Source organism: Cuculus canorus, chromosome 28, assembly GCF_017976375.1.
Source record: "Cuculus canorus isolate bCucCan1 chromosome 28, bCucCan1.pri, whole genome shotgun sequence".
Taxonomy (NCBI): Eukaryota; Metazoa; Chordata; class Aves; order Cuculiformes; family Cuculidae; genus Cuculus; species Cuculus canorus.
This window is the reverse complement of record NC_071428.1, coordinates 3,063,396-3,085,033: the sequence shown is the minus strand read 5'-3', so window position 1 is coordinate 3,085,033 and position 21,638 is coordinate 3,063,396. Positions and strand designations below refer to the sequence as shown.

General features: G+C 56.4%; 3 protein-coding genes across 3 annotated transcripts; 1 reads left to right on the top strand and 2 right to left on the bottom strand.

The window, feature by feature from the left end:
* Positions 1-230: 230 nt before the first annotated feature.
* Positions 231-3,998, top strand: TMEM79 (transmembrane protein 79). Its single transcript, XM_009561245.2, has 4 exons — positions 231-328; positions 1,600-2,406; positions 2,621-2,834; positions 3,522-3,998. The coding sequence occupies exons 2-4, from the start codon at positions 1,689-1,691 to the stop codon at positions 3,724-3,726; spliced, it is 1,137 nt and encodes a 378-aa protein (XP_009559540.1). The 5' UTR covers positions 231-328; positions 1,600-1,688; the 3' UTR covers positions 3,727-3,998.
* A 1,196-nt stretch (positions 3,999-5,194) lies between these two features.
* GLMP (glycosylated lysosomal membrane protein) lies at positions 5,195-9,839 on the bottom strand. Its single transcript, XM_054050769.1, has 6 exons — positions 9,750-9,839; positions 8,465-8,722; positions 8,002-8,184; positions 7,478-7,696; positions 7,059-7,336; positions 5,195-6,129 (listed from the first exon to the last, which is right to left on the bottom strand). Exons 1-6 carry the CDS (start codon positions 9,816-9,818, stop codon positions 5,961-5,963), a joined length of 1,176 nt encoding a protein of 391 aa, XP_053906744.1. The 5' UTR covers positions 9,819-9,839; the 3' UTR covers positions 5,195-5,960.
* Positions 9,840-10,020: 181 nt separating this feature from the next.
* Positions 10,021-19,864, bottom strand: CCT3 (chaperonin containing TCP1 subunit 3). The gene is made up of 14 exons (XM_009561240.2): positions 19,743-19,864; positions 17,051-17,112; positions 16,544-16,594; positions 16,389-16,451; positions 15,972-16,068; positions 15,494-15,611; positions 14,861-15,047; positions 13,688-13,837; positions 13,409-13,541; positions 12,891-12,972; positions 12,595-12,775; positions 11,568-11,813; positions 10,959-11,090; positions 10,021-10,212 (listed from the first exon to the last, which is right to left on the bottom strand). The coding sequence occupies exons 1-14, from the start codon at positions 19,771-19,773 to the stop codon at positions 10,108-10,110; spliced, it is 1,638 nt and encodes a 545-aa protein (XP_009559535.1). The 5' UTR covers positions 19,774-19,864; the 3' UTR covers positions 10,021-10,107.
* Between the last annotated feature and the right edge of the window lie 1,774 nt (positions 19,865-21,638).

The following is a 21,638-nucleotide window of genomic DNA, read 5'->3' as shown; positions in this document are numbered from 1 at the left end:
AGTGGGGCACGAGGCTCAGCTCAGGGCTCAGAGTGGGGCACAGGGCTCAGCACAGGGCTCAGAGTGGGGCACAGGGCTCAGCACAGGGCTCAGAGTGGGGCACAGGGCTCAGCTCAGGGCTCAGCTCAGAGCTGGCTCAGAGCTTGCACGGGGCTCAGCCCGAGCTCAGCACAGTCCCATCGCCTCATGAGGCTCTCAGCTCCTCCTGCCCCTTTCAACCGGCCCCACCTTAGCTGGTTAAACAGGTTTGAAGTCCAGACAGCGCAGAGACAGTGGAAGCTCTCCGCAGGCTCCCAGCGCGGCCCCATGGCCCCCCACCTCTCTCCAAGTAAGTCTCGCAGCGAGGGGCGTCCGCCGCCACCTCCGTCCCGTGGGCGACGCGTGAGTGGGGTGGGAGAGGGGCGATGGTGCGCGAGGCTCAGAAAGCTGCTGAGGCCCTTGTCTCAGGTATGCACCTCAAATGGAGCCCACGCCTCTCTGTGCCTCAGTTTCCCCATGCCTGTGGCCAGGCCAGGGCCCCTCCTGGGGCTGCAGGGATGAATGTGCCCAGAAGGGAGAGAGATAGAGAGGTGTTTTCATCGCAGGAGGCTCCCATCTCCGCAGCCGGCAACCCCCGGGATGGGCCAGGAGACAGGGATTTCCTGCTGAGTGGGAAAAATGGGAGATTTCTGCCTGGATCCTCTGCTCCCCCATAGGAAGCAGCACCAGGTGGTCACCCCAAAATCAGCGCCAGCCACGAGAGGCAGCAAATGTGGCTCATGGCTTTAGCTCTGCTTCCTGCGCGTGGCCTGGCTGCTCTTGCCAAGTATCCTCAGCGATGGAGCTGCGAGCGGAGCCACTTGCGTCGGGCAGGGGACGTCCTGCTCCCCCAAATCCCTGGGGTAGCACCTAGTTGGATCCCCTGGGATGTTCAACTGGGTGAGGAAGCAATTCCCAGTTCTCCTCCAGTTCTGCAACCAGACCCCCATCCTCCAGGAACACGCCCCGATCCCGGCACCGAGGGCTGGGCACCCCAAACACCGGGCTCTGCTTCCTCCCGGCTCTGAAAGGGCTGGTGGGTGGTGGGGTGACCTTCCAGGATTGAAGGGTTCCTACAGGCTGGAGCACCTCCCGTATGAGGATGAGCGGAGAGAGTTGGGGTTGTTCAGCCTGGAGAAAAGAAGGCTCTGAGGAGACCATAGAGTGACCTTCTGGTACCCAAAGGGGCTCCAAGAAAGCTGCGGAGGGGCTGTTGATAAAGGCTGTGGGGATGGGACGAGGGGGAATGGGAATAAACTGGAGAGGGGCAGATTTAGGCTTGGTAGAAGGAAGAATTTCTTCACCATGAAGGTGGCAACAGGTTGCCCAGAGCAGTGGTGGCTGCCCCATCCCTGGAGGGGTTCCAGGCCAGGTTGGATGGGGTTTGGAGCCCCTGAGCCAGTGGGAGGTGTCCCTGCCCATGGCAGGGGTGGGACTGGATGGGCTTTGAGGTCCCTTCCAACCCAAACCATTCCACGATTCTTTGACTCCAGGGCTCCAACTCCCACCCCTCGGTATAACTGGGGCTGACCCCAAACCTCTCATTTCTGCTGGTTTTCTGTCTCCTTTCTCCTGGCACAGGGTGAAAGTGGAAGGAACAGGAGCCTCATTCCCTCTTGGCACCCCAAAACACAAGAGGGTTTCTTACTGGTCCCCCACCGGCCGCTCTCATGGCCGCTGCTGACCCCATCCCTGAGGAGGTGGCTTTGCTCGACCTGGGGAAGGTGGCCGTGGCCGCTCCCCCGGACAAGGTGCCACCAGCCCTGGGTGAACACCCGAGGGACCCTGAAGCCACTCTGCCGTGGGACCACAGCGCCCGGAGCCTAACGGAGCCCACAGAGGCAAAGAGGCGCTCGAGTCCTGAAGGTGGCCGTGAAGCCCCCGAGGAGGCTGCTCTCGCCTCCCCCTCCGCTGAGGCCGAAGATGAAGAAGCCCCCGGGTTGCCCATGATGGCAGCCCACGTCTTCGTGCCCATCGACCCCCAGTGCATCGAGTGGACACCAGGCAAGCAGAAGAAGCAACCGGCCCCGTGGCCACGGGAGGAGACCAAGGGGCAACGCGTTCTCCCCAGCGACAAACCCAACGGTCTCCGCCAGAAGCAGATCTTCCATCCCACCAGCCCCTCGCGCTACAGGGACCCGCTGGGCTTGGAGGGGCTGGTGGCCAAGCCACCACCCGAGGGGCCGCGCTGCCCGTGCTGCAGGGATTGCGGCGCCGGCAACCTCAAAGCCGTGGCCTCGGTGGTGGGAGCTCTGCTCCTCTGCCCCTGCCTCGTCTACGGAGCCTACGTCTTCTTGCCCTTTGATGCCCCGTTGTTGCCCACCATCAGCACCCGCCTGGTCTACACCCTCCGCTGCGCTGCCTTCGCCACGTTCCCCATCGTGCTGGGTGAGCCTCGGGGCCGGCGTACGGAGTCCTCTGCCCCCTCCGCTGAGGGCTGAGGGGCATAGAGCCGGGGCTGAGCTCTCGGCAGCTCCATTGCTCCCACCGGGAGCAGCAGATGGAGCTTCCTCCCCTTTTCCCACCCCATCGAGTCTCTGTTTGGTCCCCGTGGGACCTCTTTCACCAAGCACCTGCTCAGCCCCCTCTCTCTGCTCCCCAGGGATGGTCGTCAGCGGCATCTCTCGCCTCTGCTCCTCAGCGCTGGAGCCCTTCGGGGAGCTGCAGCGGGAGGTGGAGCTCCACCGCACCTACGTCTCCCAGTCTATCCATCTCTTCATCCTCTACTTCTTCAACATGGCTGTGCTGGCCACCTACCTCCCACAGGAGGTCCTCAAGCTCATTCCTCTGCTCACGGGGCTCTTTGCCATCTCCCGGTAAGTGGCTCCTTCGTTCTACCTGGGCTACGACAGCCGGGAAAGCCAACAGAGAAGGAGGGTTCCTCCATCCCTCATCCCACTTCCCACAGCAAACCCTCGCTGGGGTGGATCTGGGTGCCAGTGTCACAACCCAACTGCCCGGAGGGGTTGGGTGTTGGGAGAGGTTCAGGCTATCGAGGACAGATCCAGGGCAGGAGAACACTTGGATTCCTCCCCGGCCTCCTGAACTCTACCCAAATGGTTAGAGTGGGGAAATAAAAGCACCCACTGAGCTTCCAAGGGTAAAGAATTGAACCAATCATGGAATCATTAAGGTTGGAAAAGCCCTCTCGGCTCATCCAGTGCAACCGTCAGCCCAACCCCAACGTGCCAACCGAACCCATGTCCCAAAGTGCCACGGCCACATGGTTTTTGAACCCCTCCAAGGATGGAGACTCCTCCTGATCCAGTGGGAGGTGGAACTGGATGGGCTTTGACGTCCTTTCCAACCCAAACCCTTCTATGATTCCATGAAAAGAACATCCCAATCCCCCAGCAGAGCGAGATCACGTTGAGCTTTGCCAAACCACTTATGGTCCTTGTGTTGGGCAGAGCTCACTCAGCACCGTTCACCACAGCCCATCGGGCTGGAGATACTCCTCCAACCCACCAGCATCGCCCTCACTGAGCCTCTACCCTCTCCAGGTTGATTTACTGGCTCTCCTACGCCATCGGACGCTCCTTCCGTGTTTTTGGCTTCAGCATGACCTTCCTGCCGCTGTTGGCCATGCTGCTCTGGAACCTGTACAGCATGTTGGTCCTGGAGCCCGAAAACCTCCTGGCCGTGGCAGCAGCAAAGCCCGAGGAGCCTTCCAAGGACACCAGGACCAAACTGCGCTACTGGGGCTGAGTTGGGGTGCCCGGAGCCCACGGGCCGAGCCCCTCTCGCTGCCCTGCTTGAGGCTGGGGGTGCAGGGGGGTCAGGTTGGGCCCCCATCTCCCTGCCCAGCTTCCCCGGGATCGGTAAAGCTAAGCTGTAAACCCCTCTGCACCGGGAATTTCCTGCAGGAGGGCCAACGGGACCTGGATGGAGCCCCAGAGAGCGCTGTTCCATGAGGATGGGTTGGGGTGGGATTTGCATAACCGCTGCTGGAGGTGGTTTTGCCCAATAAAGCCTTTCAATGAGTGGCTCTGTAGCTGGTTTGGGGCAGATGGGTTAAATTCACCGAGGAATTGGTCCTGCCAAGACTGACGATGCCATCATCCAGCCCCAAAAATGATGTTTCCTCAAACTTTCCATTTCCCAGCCCTGCGTCCCTGTATGGTGCTGTGGCTGATCCCACCCAGCTTCTCCTTCCTCCTCCTCCTCCTCTTCCCCCTGGGAAAAGTTCAGCTCCTGGTTCACAAACCAGTCCGGCAGGGTAGGAGAGAGGAGCTCTGCCCCAGGGAGGGGTGTGGGGAGGAGCTGGGGCTGATGAGAGGATACTGGGACCAGTGAGGTGGCAGCAGGATGGGCGAGAGGGCACTGGGATGGGTGATTGTCCCTGGTTGGGCGCCCAGCTTGCACCCTACAGGGCGCTGAGCCCCACCTTGAAGTACTTTTTGGACACAAAGGGACCCCTTGGAGCCCCCAGCCTGATTGTCTCATAGACTCAGAGAATAGTTTGGGTTGGAAGGGACCTCAAAGCCCATCCAGTTCCACCCCCTCTGCCATAGACAGGGACACCTCCCACTGGATCAGGGGCTCCAAGCCCCATCCAACCTGGCCTGGAACCCCTCCAGGGATGGGGCAGCCACCACTGCTCTGGGCAACCTGGGCCAGGGCCTCCCCACCCTCACAGTGAAGAAATTCCTCCTCATGTCCAGTCTAACTCTGCCCCTCTCCAGTTTATCCCCATTCCCCCTCGTCCCATCCCCACAGCCTTTATGAACAGCCCCTCTCCAGCTTTCCTGGAGCCCCTTCAGGCACTGGAAGGTCTCTCTAAGGTCTCCTCAAAGCCTTCTCTTCTCCAGGCTGAACAACCCCAACTCTCAGCCTGTCTCAGTCCTCCAGTTCTCAGGTACCACCCAATCCCATTAAAAATCCACCAAATAAAAGGGAAAGCCCCTCCATCCATGGATCTGCTGAGTGTTTGGCTTGTCCCTGCTCCCATCTCGGAACGCCATGTGGTGGGAGTTCTCCCACTGCCGCCCAGAACAGGCTCTGGAATGCACTTCCCAGAAGAGACAGAGCTCAGGGGCAAAACCACCCCGAGCACCACTGAGCCTCCCTTCCCTCCGCATTTTCCTACCTTGGCTCCTGCTGAGCTCCAGCACCGTTTAACTCCGGCAAAGCCAAGAGCCGCTCTCCTCCTGCTCACCCTGCAGCGATTCCACAAGAAACTGCTCTTAGAAATCCACTTTATTTGGTCAAAGAGAAGTCAGTGATGGAGACGGTGAAAGCCCAGCACAGCCCGAAGGGATGCGGAGCCTCTGCCAACACCGAGCAGCCGCAGACCACGGCTTCAAGCACCGGGAGAGCAATTCCAAGCCAGCACCGCAGAGCCAAAGGCTGTGGATAACCGAAAACGAGTCTGGAGCAGCAACTTATGAGCTGCCAGGACGTTCCTGAGCTCAAGCAGCCCCGGGTTTCCCTCTTGCACCCTCACCGAGGGCAGCGCAGCAGAAAGAACTGGGGTTGAGGAGTCCGTGAGCCCCAGTGGGGCTGAGGGAGGCTCTTCTGGGATGCTCCCGGCACAGCGGGAAGCAGAGGACACCCCGCACATCTCCTCCAGCCCCATCCTCCAGCCCCGCTCCTGGGTTGGAGCCACCCTGGAAGCAGCAGAGGATGGGGAACAGCCCCAACAGTGGTTTTATCCCTTAGGAGAAGGAGGATCTCTCCACAGCTCAAGGCGATCCCGATCAGCTCCAACCAATCGCTTCCCTTGGCTGGATGGGTGGATGAGGCAAAACCAGAGGAAGAAGTGTCATCGGAAGCAGGATGGGGGGATTTGGGATGTGGGCAAGTGTTGCCCGTGTTGCCCTGGTCCCTTCTGATCCTGGACCTCAGGGATGGAGGGGAGGACAGAGAGGAGGCAGCAGGCGTTGGAGCCCCTCCAGCAGTGACAAGAAGGATCCCGGGGGTCTCTCCGGGGTCCATCCTGCTCAGTTGATGGGCTCGTACTCCGAGTAGCGTTTCCTCTGGGCAAAGAGGACCAGGCAGGTGCCCACCAGGAGCATCAGGACAGGGGTGCCCAGAGCCACGGCCATGATGGAGATGACAAGCGGGGAGAAGGTGTCCATGGGCGGCTGCCCAAAGCCCAGCAGCGCTGACCTGCCGGAGGGGATGAGAGATCAGGCACGGAGATGGGAACAGCCGCGTCCAGCGGCCGGAATAGCTGGGATTGTCCACTCTGATAGGCTCAGATCAGGATTCCCCAAGGAGAGAGGTGAGGGAACGCATCAATAAACTGCAAAACTCCTGGCTGTGGGATCGTAGGGAACATGGACTTTTGGAAGGAGATCATTATCAAAGAGAGGAATCTTCTGACCAAGCACCTCTCCACGTGGCAAGTTATTGGTGGCTGGAGAGCAGCATTTGGAATCATGGAATTATTACACTTAGGAAAGCTCTCACAGCTCGTCCAGTCCAACCATAAGCTCAGCCCCACCGTGACGACCAAACCGTGTCTCAAAGTGCCACGGCCACACGGCTTTGAGTCCCTCCAGGGATGGAGACTCCCCCCCTGCCCTGGGCAGCCTCTGCCAGGCCTTCACCACTCGCTCAGTAAAGGCATTTTTCATCATATCCAACCTAACCCCTCCCCTGGCGCAACTCGAGGCCGTTTCCTGTTGTCATATCACTTGTTCCTCAGGAGAAGAGCTCAGCACCCACCTGGTTCCAACCTTTCCAGGAGCTGCAGAGAGCGATGAGGTCTCCCCTCAGCCTCCTCTTCTCCAGATTGAACAGCCCCAGATCCCTCAGCCGCTCCCACAACCCCTGTTCTCCAGCCCCTTCCCAGCTCCGTTCCCTTCTCCGGACACGCTTCAGCCCCTCAAGGTCTTTCTTGGAGTGAGGGGCCCAAAACTGAACCCAGGATTCAAGCCCAGGAGGACGATCCCATCCCTGCTCCTGCTGGCCACCCCATGGCTGATCCAAGCCGGGATGCTGGTGGTCTTCTTGGCCACTGCTGGCTCCTGTTCAGCCGCTGTCGCTCAGCTCTCCCAGGTCCTTTTCCACCGGGCACAACACACCCCACTCACCAGCTGAGGTAGCGTTTCTCCTGGTAAACCTCTCCTTCCTCCCCACCAAAGGAGATGTTGATGGCACTGACGGTGTAGGTGCTGCCAACGCCCTCCCCAAAGTAGGCTCGGACAATGCTGGACACGGGCAACGTCCAGTTGGCTGCTCGCAGGCTCTCCGAGCGGCACCGGATGCCGTCCTCGCGTCTCGGGGTCTGGGAGCCGTAGGCTGTTGCCTTCCACTGCAGGAAGCCGAGCGTGGAGCTGTCGTTTTGCGACTCGGCAACCAGAGAGAGCATCTGGTTGGGAAACAAGGACAGGGATGGTCTCCGTGCCAAGGTGAGGTGCAGTGGAGGATGCCCGGGCTGCATCCCAGACTCCTCCCGCCTTGTTCCAGCAGCATGGAACGTCCCCGAGCCCAGCGCTCGCCCCACACTCACCTCAAAGATGGTGGGAGTGTACTCGTCGTCGATGGAACGCACGGAGCGCAGCTTCTGGGCCACCTCCAGCTCCTCCACCGTGGCCACCTCCAACGTGAACCGAGAGCTGTTGCCCCGTGGAGCCACCCCAGCCAGGATAAACTCCACTTTCGAGCTGTTCGCCGTGTGCAGGAGGCTGGGCAGGGGCCCATCCCGGCCACCGGCCTCGTAGGCTGTCACCTGTGAGGATGTGGGACAGCATCATCACCAGCTGAGCCCCCAGGGAGCAACATCCCCTCTCCACGAGATGCTTTGGACACAATATTCGCTGCATTCTCCCTACAGCATCCCAGCACAGCATCTCTGCCGCTGCGGACTCGTAGAATCATAGTGTGGGTTGGAAGGGACCTCAAAGCCCATCCAGTTCCACCCCTGCCATGGGCAGGGACACCTCCCACTGGCTCAGGGGCTCCAAACCCCATCCAACCTGGCCTGGAACCCCTCCAGGGATGGATGGGGCAGCCAGCACTTCCCTCAGAACTCACTCGGAATGCCACGCTGCCGTTGGAGAAGCTGCCACCGGGATCAGTCGCTGGGATGCCTCTGAACTCGGCCGTCAGCGCCGTGTGGTTGAGGGTGTGATTGATGCTGTCCCAGGAGAAGTCGGAGAGGTCATAAGTGGGGTAGAAAAGCTCTTCTGGCGCTTTGGTATCCCTGTACTCAAACACCTACGGAGGAGGAACAGGAGAGGGGCTGTCAGCCCCGCTCTGTGCAGCCATCCAGGAGCTGCTGCCGCCACCACGGCGAGGACAGAGACCAAAAAGGAGCTGCCTTGGCCAGAAATGGTGCTTTGAGACATTTGGCCAAGGCAGCTTCGTTTTGGAGCTCAAGGAAGACACAACCAAGACGAGACACGGCCAGGAACGCTGCCGATGGATCAGCTCTGCCCCTCACGCCCTTCACCCCGGGGCAGCTCTCTCGGAGCAGCGGCACCTTCCTCACTCCTACCTTGGTGAAGACAACGGCGGCAGAGTAGACAACGCTGCTGGGAGGGTCAATCCAGACGGCGCCCGCTGGAGTCGGGGAGAGCAGCTGACTCCAGTTGACACGCAAGGAGCTGCTCCCGCTCTCCGTAGCCACCAGGAGCACAGCAGGAGCTCCGATGCTGCTCCAGACGTAGTGCAGGGTGTCCGCGGGCCCCACCGCCCGCACATGGAGCAGATTGACCGAGGAGCTGTTCCAGCCGGGGTTGTACTGCATGGACACCTGCGGAGCACGGAGAGGTCACGGAGGGCTCAATCGCACGCAGTGCAGAGCAATTCTGGTTGAGGGGTTCCAGGCCAGGCTGGATGGGCTCTTGGGCAGCCTGAGCCAGCGGGAGGTGTCCCTGCCCGTGGCAGGGGTGGAATGGGATGATCTTTAAGGTCCCTTCCAACCCAAACCATTCTATGACGAGGGCACGTGAGTGCCATGGACGATGGGGCCCCACCACAGCCCCAGCTTGCTCAGCACTTCCCATCCAGTGGTTTCGGAACAGCTTTCCGGCCGTGAGCCGCCTCCTTGGCCCGCGGCCGCCCGGGGACTTGGCAGGGAAGACGGGCATCGGGAGGGGTGGCAGCACAGGGTCCCCACATAGGGGTGACCCCAGAGCCCCTCTCCTCCCCAAACCCACACGCTCGGGATCTCGGGAGGGCTCCAGCCCCCAGCTCGGAGCAGGATTTGGCCTCCGAGGGGGCAGAAGACACACAGGGACAGAGCCCCACGCACGGGTCGTGATGCAGAGAGAGTGGGGGAGCCCCGGTGTCCCCCAAACCTGCCCCTCCCAGCCCCGCTGCCCCCCAACCACACTCACACCCGCCCCCGGGCGCCCCCAGCCCTGCCTGTCGCTCACAGTCCCGGTCTCCTTCCGGTGCCCCCCATCCCAGTCCCGGTCCGTTGTCCCTCACCCCCATCCCACCCCCGGTCCGTTGTTCCTCACCCCCATCCCAGCCCCGCTGCCCCCATCCCAGCCCCGCTCCCCCCACGTCCCCGGCTCCACTCACCCACCGGTCCCGGTCCCGTCCCAGCCCCGTTCTCTCTCTCCCCCTCCTCGGTCCTACCCCCCGCTCCCGGTTCCATTCCCGTTCCTCCCCCTCCTCCCGGTCCCGTTCCCACCGCTGCTCCCCCCGTTCCAGCCCCTATTCCCCCATCCCCGGTCCCGGTGCTGCTCCTTCCCACACCCCCATGGCATCCCTCCCGCTCCCCCGTTCCCGTTCCCGTTCCCGTTCCCGGTCCCGGTCCCGGTCCCGCTCACCCTCCTGCCCGCCGCCGCCGCCGCTCCCCCCGCCGCCGTCAGCAGCAGCGCCACCGCCACTGCCGCCATGTTGGCCTCCCGGACGGTCACGTGACAGCGCAAGCCACGCCCCCCCTTAAAGGCGCCGCCGCCCGATTCAGGGACCCCAACCCCCCCCCTCCCCCCAACCCCGAAACGCACAAAGGAGTGAAACAACGTGATTTATTGTTGAGGCAACAGTGGAATCACAGTCCTTAAATTAACCATTTGCATCCCCCGGGGCAGGGGCTCGACACCAGCCCCTCCCCATCCCGCCCCCAATCCAGCCCAGCCTGTTCCTGCCTTCTCCCAGTTCTTCCCAGTGCCAACTGGGACCCTCCTATTCCTGGGCTGCCTCCTGCGCTGCGGGCTGCTTGCTCTGCTCCTCGCCCTTCTTCTTGTGCCCCGAGACGATGTCGTCGATGCGGAGGAGGAGGACAGCAGTCTGGGGAGAAATCCGGTGCCTCATTAGCCAGGAGCTCAGGGCAACGGATAAAACCCAGTCCCAAGGGATAAAACCCATCACAGCACATAAACCTCCATTGCAACACCATCAGACTCCACTGCGAGAGGATCAGATCCCACTACAGCGCAATCAAAACCCCCTGTCACGATGGAATCAAAACCTCCAGTTGCGATGGAATCAAAATCGCCAATCACAAGGGAATCAGGATCACCAAACACAAGGGAATCAAACCTCCCAATACCCTCGTCTTTCCCACCAAGGAACCCTCTGCCCTCGGTTCAAGGATTCTCTCAGCACAGCACAGAGCGACATGGCACTGTGGGAAGGGAATGGAGCAGGGAAGAGCAGCCGGCAGCTCCAGGGACCCCAATTCTCAGCTGACTGACGGGAAAGGGACAGGGCTCACTCCAAGGAACTGTTCTGATCCAACACTCCAAGCGTGATTGTTAAGGGCAGCTCAGCAGAGCCAAAGGATAGAAGCTCCCAGGACACTTGCTGGCACCGAACTGCTCAGCCATGGCTCCAGCCTAACCCTGAAAATGCTCTGCATGGATTGCAGGAAAAGGTGGGATGAACTGCCAAGTTTTAGCCCCAAGATGAAAAAAACCAGCTCCTCCAAAAGCTCAAACACGAGCTCTGCCAGTGCTGCATCCCTGGAATGCCAGCACCACATCCCAACACTCCTCCAGCCCAGAGACGGCTCCCAAGCTCTCTTTCCCACTCACCTCCACCGCCGTTTTGTAGGTCTGCAGTTTGACAGCCAAGGGTTCCCAGATTCCCAACTCCTTCATATCGGCCAGGGCTCCGCTCTCGCCGTTCACCCCCCACGTCTGGCTGCCCTCCTGCGTGTGCTTCGCCTGCGAGCGGAACGACAGGTCAACACCAAGAGAATAGGACAGAAAACTCACCTCCAGAGACCTGAACCAAGCAAGGACTCCAGAAAACAGCGAGGAGAGAGAGTCAGGATTGTTCAGCCTGGAGAAGAGAAGGCTCTTGCACCTTCCAATTTCATCCCAAACATGAAATTGGGTTTCTTCACCCCCAGGGCTTTGTTTTGCTTTTAAAGCTTCAGTGCCTCAAGCCAGCAATTCAATTCCATTTTTGGGCTTTCAAATTTGGCAACAAAGCTGGTAAAATTGTCTGCAGCCCAGGTAATGCAAAAACCCACAACAGCCTTCCCATCGCCTCCCACGGATCTGTTGCTTCCACAAAGGTTACTTCAACGTAAAACCCCCGGCAGCGACAAAAGAGCTGCCCCCAAGGACTGATCCACACAGCAGGACACAGCAAGAAGGGGTCGAACCTCTTCTGCAACCGCAGGCCGCACGTCTTACCCTGAGCGAGGTCAGCACGCGGATGGTGCTGGCGCCGCAGTTCTGGATCAGCGTTCGGGGAATGACTTCCAGAGCCTGGGCTACGGCACGGTAGGGCCACTGCTCCACTCCTGTCATGCCTTTGGATTTCTCTGTCAGTGCGTGGGACACGGCCATCTCGGCAGCTCCCCCTCCCGGCACCAGCTGCGGGTCCAGGAGAACGTTGCGACAAACCTGCATGGCGTCCTGAAGATTGCGCTCCACCTCCTGCAACGGCAGGGAAGCAGGGATCAGCAAGGAAGCAGGGATCAGTGGGAAAAGATTGTTGCCTTCAGGGAACTCCCACACAGCCCACAGCACCATTTCCACCACGCGACAAAAGTCTGGCCTCTGCTGGACAGCCCAGCCCACAAGATTGGGAGGGGCTCTTGATCAGAGAGTGCAGGGAGAGGATGAGGAGGAACGGTTTGCTCCTCGTGGTTTGCTACTCATCCTCATTCATGGTTTGGTATCATTCCCCAGTGCTGGAAAAGCAGAATATTTTTGTGCCCACGCTCACAAGACAACCTCAAAAACCAACCTCAACGCCTGCCACAAAGAACAGTTTGCAAAAGCTAAAAATCAAACCAGGGTCCTGTTCAACATCAGGTTTGGAGGGCTCTTTGTGGTGTCAGTTTGTTTTAAAGCTACCAAATGGTGCATTTTACAGAGCAGGAACCTTACAAATTCAACACAAAGAAGGATGACGTGTGCCATTACCAGAGATCCCTTTCTCCATGAGATCTTAGGAAGAAATGTTTTGCTGTGAGGGCGGGGAGGCCCTGGCCCAGGTTGCCCAGAGCAGCGGTGGCTGCCCCATCCCTGGAGGGGTTCCAGGCCAGGTTGGATGGGGCTTGGAGCCCCTGATCCAGGGGGAGGTGTCCCCACAAGCTGGGTGACACCTGCACTCACTTCAGGTGCACACGAAAGCTTCTCAGTGGGAAGCATCAACTTTTTTGACACCATGAAGGGGTCAATGCCGAGGGGAGGTGGAACAGGAGGAACATACCGACAGGATTTCCTTGCTGGCTCCGCGCAGGAGGATGGTGCAGGCCTTGGGGTCTTTGCAGTCGGTGATGAAGGCAAAATACTCATCTCCTATTTTTTTAACTTCAAAGAGCCTGGCTCCTGTTCCCACATCATCCTCCCGCAGCTCATCCGTGCGACTCACGATGCGAGCTCCACATGCCCTGGAACGCAAATGATCAAGTCAGATGCTCTCAATGAGGAATCGGGGTGAGATAAGAAGGAAAACTGCATATTCCAGGCAGGGAGAAGGGGCTCCAGCGGGGAGATGGCATTTACCTGGCGATCCTGTTGTTGTCCGTCTTTCTGACCCTGCGGATAGCAGTGATATTGGCTCTCATCAGGTAGTGCTGGGCCAAGTCTGGAACGAGGTTTTAGGAATGTTATTGATGGATCAGTGGGATCAAGACAAACTTTACGTATCTTTAAACTAACAAAGGTTATTATGGAAGGAAAAAAACTAAATGCAGTTGCTTAAACCATGCTGCAAGGCAAAAATACAGCGCAGCTCCTCATGGTTTGCTACTCATCCTCATTCATGGTTTGGTATCATTTCCAAGTGCTGGAAAAGCAGAACATTTTTGTGCCCACGCTCACAAGACAACCTCAAGAACCAACTTCAATGCCTGCCACAAAGAACAGTCTGCAAAAGCTAAAAATCAAACCAGGGTCCTGTTCAAAATCAGGTTTGGAGGGCTCTTTGTGGTGTTGGTTTGTTTTAAAGCTACTGAATGGTGCATTTAACAGAGCAGGAACCTTACAAATTCAACACAAAGAAGGATGACGTGTGCCATTACCAGAGATCCCTTTCTCCGTGATGACCAGGTCTGGTTTGACTCTCATCAGGTCCTCGCAGATCTGCTGGATATACTCCTCCTCCATCTGCAGGATGCGGGCAAAGTCCTCCTCCCGCGTTATTTCAATGTCGGTCTGGACAGAAAGCGGCATGAATGCCTCACCATGTTCCTCCCAACCCTTCACCAAGTCTGACCAACCAACCTCCACCACATAACTTCCCACCTGGACTGGTTCACGGCACCTAACACTGCAGACAGCCCTCGCGCGACCAGCTTTACCTGGCTTTCTCCTTTCTTGTACTCTAGGGAACAATCCAGAAGGACAATGCGTGGATTCTTAATAAGGCGACGCATCTTGGGATGAGTGACATCCTTATTCACCATGATTCCACGCAAAACACAGGAGTCTTCACAAAAACCACCGGGAATCTGAGTCATGGAAAGCAGGAAAACAAGGGAAGTCAGTTTGCTCAAGGAATACCATCATCCATCCCACATGCCAAGAAAGAAAATGCTTCCACACAACCATGATCTGCCTGGGTCCCAACCAAAGTCAATTCTCAGAGTCTGCTGGCTTGCATGAAGTGAAAACCAGGCCAGGTGCGGGACATGCACTTGGGCCACAAAAACCCCATTCAACACTCCAGGCTTGGGGAAGAGCGGCTGGAAAGCTGGAAAATGATCTGAGGGTGCTGGGTGACAGCGGCTGAACGTGAGCCAGCAGTGGCCAAGAAGGCCACCAGCATCCTGGCTTGGATCAGCCATGGAGTGGCCAGAAGGAGCAGGGATGGGCTCGTCCCCCTGGGACTTGGTGGTGAGGAGGCTTTATCTCGAATCCTGGGTTCAGTTTTGGGCCCCTCACTCCAAGAAAGACCTTGAGGGGCTGGAGGGCATCCAGAGAAGGGAATGGAGCTGGGGAAGAGGCTGGAGAACAGGGGTTGTGGGAGCGGCTGAGGGCCCTGGGGCTGTTTAGCCTGGAGAAGAGGAGGCTGAGGGGAGACCTCATTGCTCCCTGCAGCTCCTGGAAAGGTTGGAGCCAGGTGTTTGCTTTTCTTGGGGACAGGTTCTGATGCAGAACCCATAGAGACTGGGTGACCTTAGAGGTCTTTTCCAATCTCAGTGATTCCATAATTCTACTAAAAGCCATGAAAAAACTTAAGAAACCGCTCACATCCCATTGCCCGTCAATGTGGTTGGAAGATGCCAAGTGAAACTTAGATGATCTTTTTAACAAATATCCCAAAAGAGCTGAAATAACCCTGCCCTGTTTTTGCTGGGAAGCAGCACACCTGACAGCATCAACTGAAATAAAAGATATTTAAGGGTTGTCTTTGTGAATTGCAGATCAGCAGCACAGAATTCTCCCCACCGCATCCTAGGAACAGCTCATTCCTGGATTTTCACACACAAGAAAGGGGCACACCGGTCAGAAACCGCTCAGGACATGCTCACCTTTTCTACTTTGGCATATTTTTTAATATCAATTTCCTTTCTGCCGTTTTCTTCGAACTCCACAGTCTTAACAGCATCGAGAGCAATGGTGCAGGCAAGGTCAGACCAGCGGTTTATTGCCTTGGTGTTGATCGCACTCTTTATGATTTTAAGCATCATCTCTCTATTGTTCACATCCACTGGAGTGCTGACAGCAAGGAAAAACCAAACAACAAACTGAGTGTTACTGCGATCTGCTCCTAACCCCACCAAGTCCCTTTCCAATCGTATTCAGTTATCCTTCACTAACTGGATTCCCTGAGGGATCACCACCTCCCAAGTAACAAGGGATGGCATGAGAGGAAATGGCCTCAAGTTGTACCAGGGGAGGTTTAGACTGGATATAAGGAAAGAGTCCTCTACTGAGAGAGTGGTAAAGCCCTGGTAGAGGCTGCCCAAGGCAGTGGAGCTTCCAGCCCTGGAGGTATTAAAGAAACATGTAGATGTGGCACTTTGGGACATGGTTCAGTCAGCACAGTGGGGTTGGGCTGATGGGTGGACTTCAAGATGTCTTCCAACCATAATGATTCCATGATTCTATTTAAGCAGCACTGGGACCCCACGCCCCTTTTAGGTCCCCAAGCCCACACTTACCCGATCTTCTTTAGGATACTGATCATGTCATCCAGAGCCTTGCGATACGCCCCAATGATCACAGTCGGGTGCATCTGCTGCTCAAGGAAGTGTTCGGCCACAGAGAGCATCTCTCCAGCTGAAAACAAACCCAAAACATCAGGTAAGTCAGCAGAACAACCAACAGTCAGGACAGTAGAACAGCACAGCAGACAAAAAGCATCTCCTACCCAAGCAGAGAGCTCAAATGGCACCTAAACCTTTCTACATCCTTAACTGTGCTTATCTCGGGGGAAGACCACAGCTTCCCAAGACATAGAGCTGATCTCCTAAGGGTCTAACAAATGCAGCATTCTCCTCCATGGTAAAAATCCCTATTAATATCAGGGCTGGGAAATAACAAGGATCTGTTTCATTAATGCACACTCACCGAGAAGCAAAAAGGACAAACTTCAGCCTTAACCCTATACAAAGTGTCTGTCTCGCTGACTCCCCTTACCAAGGATAATCACAGATGTGGTTCCATCTCCGACTTCCTCATCCTGAGTCCGGCTGATCTCGATCATCGATTTGGCCGCTGGGTGCTGCACCTGAATCTGTATAGGAGCAAAGAGTTTGGTTTTGTGCCACAACATAAAAGCTGAAACTTCTTGTATTGCTCAGTGGAACAAATACCACACCTTTCAAAACAATCCAAGCATTCTGCCCAGCTACAGCAAAGATTTCTCTTCCTTTTTGAGACCAGAAACAAGCTCTTTTAATTCAGAATATTGCACAGGATCATAGAACCATAGAATAGTTTGGGTTGGAAGGGACCTTAAAGATCATCCAGTTCAAACAACATCATCCCACTGACAGCTACGTATCGTGGAAGATTCCAACCCACAGCCCAGGCAATCCTTCAGGAGAATCTTACCTCTCTCAGAATAGCATTGCCATCATTGGTCATCACAATCCCACCCATGGGGTCCAGAAGCATCTGTAGCCAAGAGAACAGAAAGTTTGCACTGATGGAAAACACACAGTGTTCCCGGTTAGGTCACAGCACAGGTATTTCTGCAAAGTTCTTACCTTCATCATGGCTCTTGGTCCCAAACACGTCCGGATAATGTCAGCAATAGTCTAGGAGAGACAAAAGAAATGAGGCAACGCAGGAGGGCATTGTGGAGTCCAAAAAAGCAGAGTCTATGGGAAACAAGCAGCCACTGCAAGATTAAAGTGCCCTGATGACCCTGCAGTTGAACGGTGTGAGAACGAGAACACAAGGATGCGAAGAGCACAAACACCACAAAAGTTATTAACTAAATTCAATGTGACAACCAGTACTTTCAGATTTTGCAAAGAAAGAGGTTTCGGTGGGTTAAACTCCTCGATCTCCAGTTATGCTGCCCCTCTTAGCACTGAAAATTCATTTTCTGGGCTGTTTCTGCTCTGGATCCACACTGGGCTGTTTCTGCTCTGGATCCACACAGACCAGAGAAAACACAATTCAGGTCAGGTTTTTCTTCTTAAATATATAAATACATACACACAGACTATAAAAAGGGATGGAAAAAGCTGGACGTGAGGGTATGGTACCTTAGCAGCAGTGATGTTTCCAGCCTGGACTTTTCTTCCAGACTCACGTTTCATATTCTGACCTAAAGCACAAAAAAAACCCCATAAAATATTGGAATACAAAGATAACTTTCATCTGACCTTACTTAGCAGCCCAAGACTAAAGCAGTGATGCCACCAATGCGTCCCAGATGCTCGCAGTCAACCACACTTGAAGCACCAGTTCTGCATTAAGAGTTTACAACGTGAATATAGAAAAAACTGCTGTAAGAGAGCACCATCATGGAAGACTGAGTGAAAACCAACATCCCTTGATCGGGGAGTGCAGGGAGAGGACGAGGGGGGCAGGTTTCAGCTGAAAAAGGCGAGATTGAAACGAGATCTTGGGGAGAAATGTTCTCCTGTGAGGGTGGGGAGGCCCTGGCCCAGGTTGCCCAGAGCAGCGGTGGCTGCCCCATCCCTGGAGGGGTTCCAGGCCAGGCTGGATGGGGTTTGGAGCCCCTGAGCCAGCGGGAGGTGTCCCTGCCCATGGCAGGGGTGGGACTGGATGGGCTTTGAGTTCCCTTCCAACCCAAACCATCCCCTGATTCTGTGAATATAAAAAAGCCAGTGTAATTAAGCACTTCCATGGAAAACTGAGCGAAAAGCAATATCCCCTATTATAACAGAACTCCCCATTAGCATCCTAATTGAATCAAGACAAAACTTTGCACTCCTGCATCAGAACCTGTCCCCAAGAAAAGCAAACAGCGGTGACCCACTGGAACCTGCAAAATTCCACAAAGCCTTGGCGCTGCCATGCAGCCACTTTCAGACAAAGCAAGGGACGGATCCTCATGCACAGCAAGTTCCAATGTCAGTTTAAGATGAAGTTTTACCTATCAGTGTGAGCCCCACGGCTCTGGCACAGGCAGCCCTGTTTGGAGCCCATCTGTCCTAAAGGACCTCCAGGCTCAGCGCTGCTTTTCTTTTGTGACAAGAGGAGCACGGCTTTAGCTCAGGAGCAGGAGTTTGTGCACACGGGGTTGTAAGACAGAAGAAAACAACAGTAAAAGCAGCACAAGGAATAAGACCGAGGGATGCAACGGAGGGCGAGGGTTCAGCAACTTGGATGAACAAAAACCCTTGAGAAAAACAGAGCAGGAGGAGAATCTCCTGGTGCAAGGGATTCAATGGGAAAGCACAAAGCGGGCGAGGAGTCATAGAAAAAGTAGTTACTTTTACAAAAAGTGGAATATTTTGATTCAAGATAAAATAGTTAAATCTTAATCCAAGTAATTCTATTTTTTGAAAGGTAGACTGAAAGCCTCTCTGATAGCACAGCTTTTCATAGCACATTTCTTTCAACAGTGTTTTTCCAGACACTGTTCATTCATTGGAAATGATAACATTGTGTGTGTGAACAATGTGTTCAGTGTGACCTCTGCTGAACAGATGCGCCTTCTTCTATCATCACCTGTTTCTACTCTTCCCCACATCAAACGCAAGCTCAAGCAGAGCTGGAGCCAGCTCCAAATTAGGAAGAGATTTGACTGGTGTGAAGTTCATAATAACGTTAAAACGAATCTTTGGAAAAGAATACAATAGGCGTAAGATTTTTGGGAAGATTTATCCCTATGCACAGAAGTGGGAAATCTCTTCTGTCCCAGCTCTTGTCAGGCTGCACACAATTAACGAAGATCACTCTCTCGTGCATCTCAGGCCTGATTAAAAGATGTTTGCTTCGTAATACTCCAAAAGGAGTCTTAAGAGAGTTAATTTGCTGTCATTTTCGGTGTCAACATCTTGCAGTCAGACTGGTCTGTGCTAAACAGCCATATCTTCTATCATCACCTCAGTCTGCAGTCTTTCCCCATCTCAAACGCAAGGTTAGGCAGAGCTGGGCCCAGCTCCAAATTAGCAAGAGATTTGGCTGTTGTGAAGTTCAGAATAACATTAAAATGAGTCCTTGGAAAAGAATAGGTGTAAAATTCCCGGAAATTGTACATACATGCATGTAAGCAGGAAATCTCTCCTGTCCCAGCTCCTGCGTGGCTGCACACCATGGATGGAAATCACTCCCTCGTGCAACCCAGCCTTGAGTAAAGGCTTTCTACTTTCTAAAACCCCACATGAAACTTTATTTGCCGGCGTATACGGTCTCAGGAGCGCGGGGATAAACCCGCGGTGCAAGGGCTTCTACGGGAAAGCGCAAAGAGGGAGAGGGAGGGGAGAGGGAGGGGAGAGGGAGAAGGAGGAGAGGGAGGGGAGAGGGAGAAGGAGGAGAGAGGGAGGGGAGAGAGAGGAGGGGAGAGGGAGAAGGAGAAGGAGGGGAGAAGGAGGAGGGGAGAAGGAGGGGAGAAGGAGGAGGAGGGGAGAAGGAGAAGGAGAAGGAGAAGGAGGGGAGAAGGAGGAGGAGGGGAGAAGGAGAAGGAGAAGGAGAAGGAGAAGGAGAAGGAGGGGAGAAGGAGGGGAGAAGGAGAAGGAGAAGGAGGGGAGAAGGAGGGGAGAGGCAGAAGGAAGAGAGAGGCAGAAGGAGAGGAGAGGCAGAAGAGAAGCGGCCGGGATGGGTTCCCCCGTGTGGCCCCAGTGGGCGCCGGGGCCGTAAGGGAGGGCCCAGGCCCGGCGGCCCCGTCACGGAGAGGCCCCGTTGGCGGAGGGACCCGCAGAGGCGGCGAGGGGGAAGGGTCCCCGGCCCCTCCCCGCCCCTCCCCGAGCCCCTCAGGGCACTCACTGAGGACGAGAACGGGGCGCGGGCCCATCATGGCGGCGGTGCGAGCGCGGTACCCGGCGCGGAACCTTCTGGACACGGCGCGCTCTCTCCGCCGCCGCGCGACGCACAAGCCCCGCCTCCCGCCGGCGAGGACCAATCACAGCGCGCTCCCGCCCTCGCGCTGTCCAGTCAGAAAGCCGCATCCCGCCTCCGCGCCCGCGCGGACCAGTCACAGAGCGCTCCGCTCGCGAGACGGCCAATCAGAATGAGGAGCCGCGCCTCCACGCCCGCCTCTCCTAGCAACACCTCCCGCCAACGCTAACCAATCACAGCGCGCCCCGCCCGCGCGGCGCCCAATCAGAACGCGGCGCTCACTGTGGGCTTGGTATAGAAGGGCGGCCCGCTCAGCGTGTGCGCATGCGCTGAGCGTGAGGATGTTGCGAGGGGGGAAACTCGTCGCACAGACACAAAGCGGCAGCAGGAGGGTGGCATGGCGACACTCTTCCGCATCTAGAAGGTATTTGAGAGGGGTTCATTGGCTCCATAAGCGAGCTAAGAGGGGATTGGTATCTCTACGTGGAAAGGAATTTCTCAACGCCCACCCCCCTCTCCGTGATCGGAGTGGTCGCGCCCGTCCTGCCGCAGAGCCCCCTGGGCGCAGTGCTGCCGCGGGGCATGACGGGAGTTGTAGTCCCAGAGGCTGCGGCCATTTTCCCCATGCACAGTGGCTGCTCGGGGGGACCCGAGCTCCTCCTGGTGTCCCCGTGTCCCCTGGGACCAGAGCCCCGCGGCCTCCCCACCACAGCCATTCATAGAATCATGGAATCATAGAATTGCTTGGTTGGAAAAGACCTTGGAGATCACTAGAGATCTTTATCAATGACCTGGATGAAGGCATTGAGTTCACCCTTAGCAAGTTTGCAAAGACACTGAGCTGGGAGGAAGCGCTGGAGGGTTTGGAGGCTCTCCAAAGGGATCTGGGCAGGCTGGGCTGGTGGGCTGAGACCCATGGCATGAGGTTTAACAAGGCCAAATGCCAGGTCCTGCACTTCATAGAATCACCAGGTTGGAAAAGACCTCTTGCATCATCGAGTCCAACCATTCCCATCTGCCACTAAACCATGGCCCTGAGCACCTCGTCTACCCGTCTTTTAATTACCTCCAGGGATGGGGACTCCACCACCTCCCCGGGCAGCCTCTGCCAGGGCCCCACGGCCCTTCCAGTGGAGAACTTCTTCCTGATGTCCAGTCTCACCCTCCCCTGGTGCAGTTTGAGGCCGTTCCCCCTTGTCCTATCACCTTGGGAGAAGAGCTCAGCTCCCTCCTCTCTACACTCTCCTTTCAGGTAGTTGTAGAGAGTAATAAGGTCTCCCCTCAGCCTCCTCTTCTCAGGGCTGAACACCCCCAGGTCCCTCAGCCGCTCCTCGTCAGACTCGTTCTCCAGCCCCTCACCAGCTTCGTTGCTCTTCTCTGGACACACTCCAGAGCCTCAACATCCTTCTTGTGTGGTGTCACCAGAGCCGAGATCAGGGATAGAATCCCCTCCCTGGACCCGCTGGAATCCTCAGCATAAGAAGGAGATGGAACTGTTGGAACGGGTCCAGACGAGGCCATGGAGATGATCTGAGGGCTGGAGAACCTCCCGTACGAGGACAAGCTATGAGCGTTGGGGTTGTTCAGCCTGGAGAAGGCTCTGAGGAGACCTTAGAGCAGCTTCCAGTGCTGAAAGGGGCTACAAGAAAACTGGGGAGGGGCTGTTACAAAGGCCGTGAGTGACAGGACGAGTGGCAATGGGGTATAAACTGGAGAAGGGCAGATTTAGACTGGACATAAGGAGGAATTTCTTCAGTTTGAGAGTAGGGAGGCCCTGGCCCAGGATGCCCAAAGCAGCGGTGGCTGCCCCATCCCTGGAGGGGT

Excerpts from the sequence above, each read along its gene's own strand:
- TMEM79 (XM_009561245.2), top strand. The coding sequence starts at position 1,689 with ATGGCCGCTGCTGACCCCATCCCTGAGGAGGTGGCTTTGCTCGACCTG. Across the intron at positions 2,407-2,620 it reads CACGTTCCCCATCGTGCTGG|GGATGGTCGTCAGCGGCATC; the intron begins GTGAGCCTCGGG and ends TCTGCTCCCCAG. Across the intron at positions 2,835-3,521 it reads GGGCTCTTTGCCATCTCCCG|GTTGATTTACTGGCTCTCCT; the intron begins GTAAGTGGCTCC and ends TACCCTCTCCAG.
- GLMP (XM_054050769.1), bottom strand. The coding sequence starts at position 9,818 with ATGGCGGCAGTGGCGGTGGCGCTGCTGCTGACGGCGGCGGGGGGAGCG. Across the intron at positions 8,723-9,749 it reads CGGCGGCGGCGGGCAGGAGG|GTGTCCATGCAGTACAACCC; the intron begins GTGAGCGGGACC and ends CGTGCTCCGCAG. Across the intron at positions 6,130-7,058 it reads GAGAAACGCTACCTCAGCTG|GTCAGCGCTGCTGGGCTTTG; the intron begins GTGAGTGGGGTG and ends CCCCTCCGGCAG.
- CCT3 (XM_009561240.2), bottom strand. The coding sequence starts at position 19,773 with ATGATGGGCCCGCGCCCCGTTCTCGTCCTCA. Across the intron at positions 16,069-16,388 it reads GCAATGCTATTCTGAGAGAG|ATTCAGGTGCAGCACCCAGC; the intron begins GTAAGATTCTCC and ends GCTCCTATACAG. Across the intron at positions 11,091-11,567 it reads GCGTGCTGACCTCGCTCAGG|GCGAAGCACACGCAGGAGGG; the intron begins GTAAGACGTGCG and ends TTCCGCTCGCAG.